The sequence below is a fragment of the Temnothorax curvispinosus genome, unplaced genomic scaffold, assembly GCF_003070985.1.
Source record: "Temnothorax curvispinosus isolate PA1 unplaced genomic scaffold, ASM307098v1 QBEX01000892.1, whole genome shotgun sequence".
In the NCBI taxonomy this organism is placed as follows: domain Eukaryota; kingdom Metazoa; phylum Arthropoda; class Insecta; order Hymenoptera; family Formicidae; genus Temnothorax; species Temnothorax curvispinosus.
Window position 1 is genome coordinate 145,458 of NW_020210672.1, and position 7,039 is coordinate 152,496.

The following is a 7,039-nucleotide window of genomic DNA, read 5'->3' on the forward strand; positions in this document are numbered from 1 at the left end:
TTCACGTATTAAAATGACAGACTGCTCAAATTCGACGCGTTGACATGTGCAATTCAATGTCATGTCGAATTCAATGTCATATCGATACTTCAGAATCCCCACGCAAGGCTGCTCGACATGTTTGGGCAACGCGTGACGCAGAGCGATAATAACAACAATCCGACGGCAAGGAGCCACAGCCAGGATGCGTGTCTTCACGAGAGAAAGACGGGAAGAAGACTAAAGCGACGATATAACAGGCGATATCGATCAGCGTCACGAAAGAATAACTGATATAATTACGTAAGATTCCCTTTGTGAAGTACGAATATCTCTATATTTACATTAACTTTTATTATCTATAACAATATGTAAGGCGCATATCAAATTTCGTCGTAAAATAGCATATAATTTATATCGTACTATATACATAGTAAAGTATACATAAAAAATTCGCAACATTTTTTTATATATCGTTTTGTGCATTGAGATAACAATATTGTCGATTTAAACAATTTTACAAGTGTTGTAGAAATTTTTCATGTATAATATAAGCAGGCATCAATTTGTAAAAGAGAGACATTGGAACATTCGTGTATAGAAAAATATATTGTTTTTTTTTTCAAAATCTGGGAATGTGCGCAAATCTCTGCTTTCGCACATTGATGAATGGCTCAAGTGTCTTAAACGCGTAGGATAACATTTATAAATTATAAAACCTTACGTTAGGGAGTCATGGAAAAAGTCATAAATAAAAAGGTTCGATCTGTAACGAGGCTCGATAATACTTTCATTGTCCTATCTTTAACTTAAATCTATATGAAACGGCATGAAGAGTGATCTTCGTAGATTGCATCGATGGACAGTTTTAATCATTGATGATGGTGATGACTAAATTATGTTCCGGCCAAGAAAACGTCTTTGGCAATTGAATCTGTAATAAGATATATTAAGACATACATATAAAATATTCGGCAATCTCAGCACTTTTATTTTTTAGATCGATATCCTGAAAAAATTGGACGTAACTAAATTTACGCTATACACCATCGTTTTAATAATCTCAAAGCAATCTCGCGTATCATTACCTCTCTCTTGTCTGGCGCGTTTAAAAAAACTTGAAACTCTTCGGCCATCTTCTCAGACAGTTCTTCCGAGAGGAGCACTTGCAGCCACGGCCCTTGAACGACATACGGCTTCTCTTTGGACACGAAAGTGCCCGTAACCGATGGCGCGACTATCGTGACAGCCGAGTGGGACAGTATGGATTTGAACGTGAAATGCCTTCCGTGCATCACGCGGCCCCTGCAACATCAACATTGCATTATTCATTGGACGTCGCCACCGCGGTGTTGCCGCGTGAACATTGTTTTCATCATGACTAACTTTATCGCCAACGGCAATAACGAGCCAGCCTCAAGGTTGAACGTTAGGTGTAATCCGGACAGAGCTCTAATACTATTTTCGTCAGAGACGTTGGCATCCTGTTGCTCACACGGCGACAATCTCTCTGTCTTCACAATCGGCTTCACGTCTTCGTCATCGTCGGAATCGTCCCTTTTCTCCCTGTATCTTTCCGCGCTCCTGTCGTTTGTTATTTGCACCCACCTGCATCCAGATACATAAAATAATAGTCTTAAACAACTCAAATCCAATTGACATTCAATCTGTTTTCCGATACTATCGATCAGTTGTCATCGCTTACCAACATTTGGCGGACACGCCACTCGTGTTCGACCCGTCCCTTTCGATGCCGCACTGTATCTTCTCCGCTATGGAGGGATCATCTTCCATGGCGGAATGCATTCTTCTCATGTCCGTAACCAACCATGGGCCACAGCCCCTGGCGCTTCTCAGCAAATTAACCACACCCAAGCCGTTCCAATGTTGAGCCGCCTGCAATTCCTCAGAAGTAACGCCGACGATTTGAACAAACGAGACCTATTTTTAACAATAAAGAAACATAATAATGACTCATCTTCGAACATTTGAAGCATCATATCCATTTAATTCGCGATTTAAAGCTAAATGCAATTACTAAGTTACACATTTTATTTATTTGATGTAAAAATTTTAAGGAATTCAAAAATGAAACCATCATATTTTATGGCAAATACGGGCTTTTTGCACATACGTCGCCGTGGGGCGTCGAGATCGACGTCGGAAGCTGCGGGTCCTGTGACATCAAAATCTGAGTGATACAACCGTTTCCGCCGTCCAGTGGAGCGTGCCAAGAGACGTGGTCGCCCGGCATCAGCGTGTTCCCGGAATTGAAAACATATTTGGCCAATTGCTGCATCACGTTTGCCGGCCACGTGGGCGGCGTCGTCTCGCCCCTTTCACGAGCGAGACGGAAGGTCAACTCGAATCCGAATCCGCTGGGACGGCCTGGACCAGGTTTGGGATGTAATCTGCCGTCGCCGTGTAAATCGGACAGTCCTAAACTACATTTAAACAAACGGGCTAAAGCTAACGTAAAATAAATATCTCTTTGTATGTCACAATTTTTCTCGTACCTTTCTTTTTAAAGATAACTTCTCTACTACAGGAAGGGATAAAAATCACTTGGGGAAACGTTAAAAAGTTATTGCGTACAAGAGAATAAGAGATTCTCAACGATATCTCGCAAAAAAGTACGTAGACTTTTCGTCAATGACGAAAGTATAATTAGCCGGCGCAGACGAAAAAGGGGAAGTCCGGCGCTTCTATTTCCGACTCCCCGCGCTTTAAACGACTTTGTTTCTCCTGCACCCTACGCGCTCTCTATATATAAAGAAGACGAAGACCGCGGAGTAGTATTAGGACAGCTGTCTGAAATTGAAGACGCGAAGGGTCGCCAGCGCGAAAGAAAAAAAGGGGGGAAAGAGCCCGCACCCTTTGGCGGAAGATCATTCGTCATTCCGCACACAGATTCCAATGAAACGTAGTAATGAAACGGTAGCGCCGACATATCGCGCATCTGCTATAGTTCGTATTCCACTTAAACTTAACAAACGCGCGCGAGTCTTGACTTATATCCCATATTTAATGCAAGCACGTCTCTCAAATAATACATTTAAATTCATTTGCCGCGTACTTATTCTTTCAAGCTCACACATATTCACACATTCGCATATTACTCATTTTACTGTTCCGTCATGCATATGTAGATATTTTTATTTTTACTATTTGTGTTCTTTTTCTTTATTTTCTTATTTTTTAATAATTTCTTTTATCATTTCTTATTAATTTCTCTTTATCTTATTTCGTATTGATTTGGTTTCTATTTTTGTAACAAGTTTTGATACATTACTATATACATATATTATATTTGATATATTACAAATGTAACTAATCAATATATTTTAGTTTTAACGCTTGACAGAACACTGTCGGGCGCTCAATAAATAGCGATATCTATCTAAATCAACATGTGTGAAAATGAAAAATATATAAATATCTTTTATATATTTATTATTTAGTTACTCGTTTCCTGAGGTTTGAATAAAATTGGAGCAACAAATTGCTCGCTCCAAATCTTTAGGTTCAAAATGAGTCTCTGGTAATCTGAGATACCCTGCATAGAGCTTACACGTAGCACTTAATGTCAACATTCTTACCTGATGTAATGCCAGTGTGGAGGTACACCGAGCTCAGGATACCCCGAATTGGCGTACATGCTGATGTAGTCGAGGGGATCAGGTCCTCCTAACCTAAAGGGAAAACTCGAGTCAGCTGACAGGATATCCGGTTTCGCGTGTGTAAAAGGGGAAGCTAAATATAGTCATCGTAATCGCCTTTTCTCGCGAGGGTGGAATAGAAAAACCGAGTTCCTGCCGATGCCTCTCAAATAAACGTATTTCGTACGGTTCATGACTTCAGTACATGGGCTTGATAAAATTGATACTATAATTCGTAAAAAATCTGCAAGCATTCCACCATCTCCACGTGATAATCAGAAAACAATAACAGAGAGAATCGATATGTTAATTTGATCGAACAAGATTAATTAATTAAATACGATTAATAAAATAATCGCTAGAGCGTCAAAAGACGTACGCACAAAATTGATTCTAATCGACTGACCAGCGGGACTAAGCCAAGTATCCAAGCCACCTGTGACCCTCGGTAAAATAAACGGTCTCTCGACATTCCTCGGCGAGAACGGTCGTTGCTGTGGTCGGGTTCTTACCAGTATTTTATGACCGCCGTAACCGTCAGAGGATTACTCTGGTCCGGGTAGATCTGCTTGCAGAGGCTGTGCAGAGCGTCCAAGCCTGGGGCCCGTGGCGACGGCGGTGGCGGCGGCGGCAGCGAGACCTGGGCTGGCTGGCCCGGTAGGAAACACCTCGAGAACTCCTCGCGCTCGCGCATGTTCGCGCCGTACATAAAACTCCGGTGGCGCACGCCGAATATACGCGCCTTTGTTTACCCACAACTTTGTCACCGCACGCAACGCGACGCAGTCGCACGCTCGGAGCTGCTCGGAACGGCACCAGCGGTAACAGCACTGACAAACAAAAGCGTGAACGTCTCTCCGGCGCGTGCAACGTAGACGAGAGATCGGCAGGCGAATGGGATCTCGAGAGCGATGCGTGCGCAGCACTCCCTACAGACGTCAAAAGTTACTAAAAGCTGGCCGCTGGATATCCACCGCATCTGGAGCAATTAAATTCCAATTAATTCCAAATAATTAATCGGCGATTAATTTTTTATCAAGTAATTTATCAAGTAATACTATTTTGTTAACATGGAATAATAAACTTTTTTGTTGCTTACATGGAAAGATCGAAATATTAGATTAAGGACGAATTAATTTTGCAAATTTATTTCGTCGATATCTACAAACTGATCAATAGATTTGACACGCAAACTAGATTTGGCAGATGTACCTGTATTAAATAGGGGACATAATTTACAACGACATATAGCATCCTTAAGACTATTTTTTTCTATTTTTACGATTCTTCTATGTATCAAACACGTTCGTTAAATAGGTTTACAGTTTCACAAAATGCAACATTTTGTCTTGGTGCACATACCTGCAATTCCAGCAAATTTCACGGATTGTCCTCGAAGTAATTTTTGAACCTCTCACAGTTTTTGTGTATAATCTAAACATATAACCTCGACATTTATTAAACGGCTTTACTGGGGATGACGCGTGACTCCGAGGCTGCGCGAGTGATTAGAAACTCAAAGGTCCGTGTGGTTCAATTCCGACCTGGCCTTCCTTCCACGTATACCTTGTTTAAGAGATAACAGTTAAGGATTAAAGATCCATATGGATTAATAATCCGTTTAAGGGCCGGTTGTTCCAACCTCTTGGTAAACTACCTAATAATTAAATCATATATATGTCTTTGTTTATCCTTTACATTGGACAAAGATAGACATATGATTTAACTATTAGTTAGCTTACCAACGTTGGAACAACCGGCCCCAAGAGTTTAAAAGTTATTGTATAGCGCAATTAAGTGATGGACGGTAAAAAAGGTTGTTGAAATTATATATATTGGGCTTAGAGTTGTTTGTGTCAAATTACCTTTGAGTAGAAGACACTTTAACCTCCCTCAACCGAGGGAATTGGAAAAAACCCATCAAACGGCTTTACCTTCAATAGTCGATCGTCCAACCTCAGCTCATAAAAACTTTTCGATTTCATCCCACTTTTGCTCTCTAATTCCACCTCATTTATAAAGAAACGTCTGTTAAATGGACCATATGCACTTTAAATATCTCGATTATCACTCATGCAAGCACGTGGGAATCGTGGAGCAAAACAAACATTGTGCCGCCATCTTGTGGAATTCTCGACACACGTGCACGTGCACCCGTTGCACCGCCGACCACGTGACGCCTTGACAGATTCGAGCTTTTAAATTAAACTTATGACGTTTCTTCTGACGTTCATAAGACGTTTCTCATATTTCTAAAAAATAATAATTAAAAATTAGAATAATTTAAGCCTAAAAAGACATTAATAATGTGAAAAAAGCGTCAAGTATATTTTTTATTTTAATATAGATATAAAATGTTTTTTTATTTAACGAATTTTGTCTTATTGTATGTATATATGCGTACACGCGTAAATAAAGTTGTAAAATATGAACACAATTTTTTTCTGCAGCTTGTTCTGCTTTTATCAAATATAATTGTTATTATTAGAAATATGTATCTTCGGCGACACTATATAATAAAAGCTGAAGCGTTCCATAATATATTTTGTTTTTTAATTTTTGGTTTTTTATACTATTTTACAGTAAATTATTTCAGGGAGCATAGGGGCTCTGAAGAGGCTAGAGATTATTTCGTCGGAGTTTCAGAACAGAAAAAGCCTGATGTGCGGATATAGCGTGTTATATGTACCTGTTGAAAATATTTGTGGACATATTGGCTACGTAGTTCAATGTCCACATTTTGTGCACGCAGAAGCGCCGCGCCGTGAACGGGCATCCACTTAAAATGCGAGCATGTCCGCACTCTAGAACTTCTCTCTCTCTTTTTATATTCCACTACGCATGAGTGGAAAAATTCCATTTGTTTGGATCTGGATGGAATAAAAAAAAGATCTGTTCTTTATAACGTACTGCGCCAATTGAAATAGTTATATAATTAGACACAATAGAGAGAAAAAGATAAAAGATGGAACGAATATAGAAGTTCAGCTATAGACGAAGGAACGACTTGCACATGTATTCTATACACATATATGTCTCGATTAATTATAGCTTATTAGCACATTAACAGAAAAAATAAATTGCGCTAAAAGGAAGATATTTTCTTTTCTTTATCAAGGATTATGTTACATAAAACTGTAAAAATAAAATGAAAATAATTTTCATAAATAAATAAACCTAATATATTCTAATTATCTCTAATACCTTTTTTATTCAACACCTTTTATCTTCCTTTTTTTTTTTTTAATTAAATCCGAATATATGTTATCTTTTCTAAGTACGTCGTATTACAATTAACTGCCGTTTTTTTGCAATGCGTGATTTTTCGCAATCTTTATTTGAGTTATATAGATAATATAAATCACGATAAAACGGCGATAAAACAATTGTGGTAAGTAGGC

The 7,039-nt window shown here is 39.1% G+C and overlaps 1 protein-coding gene across 1 annotated transcript; it reads right to left on the reverse strand.

Moving 5' to 3' along the window:
- Positions 1 to 314: 314 nt before the first annotated feature.
- Positions 315 to 6,715, reverse strand: LOC112458964 (suppressor of fused homolog). Its single transcript, XM_025022826.1, has 10 exons — positions 6,328 to 6,715; positions 5,504 to 5,890; positions 5,001 to 5,204; positions 4,151 to 4,617; positions 3,579 to 3,671; positions 2,114 to 2,423; positions 1,685 to 1,920; positions 1,366 to 1,587; positions 1,068 to 1,284; positions 315 to 913 (listed from the first exon to the last, which is right to left on the reverse strand). The coding sequence occupies exons 4-10, from the start codon at positions 4,345 to 4,347 to the stop codon at positions 848 to 850; spliced, it is 1,341 nt and encodes a 446-aa protein (XP_024878594.1). The 5' UTR covers positions 4,348 to 4,617; positions 5,001 to 5,204; positions 5,504 to 5,890; positions 6,328 to 6,715; the 3' UTR covers positions 315 to 847.
- Positions 6,716 to 7,039: the final 324 nt, after the last annotated feature.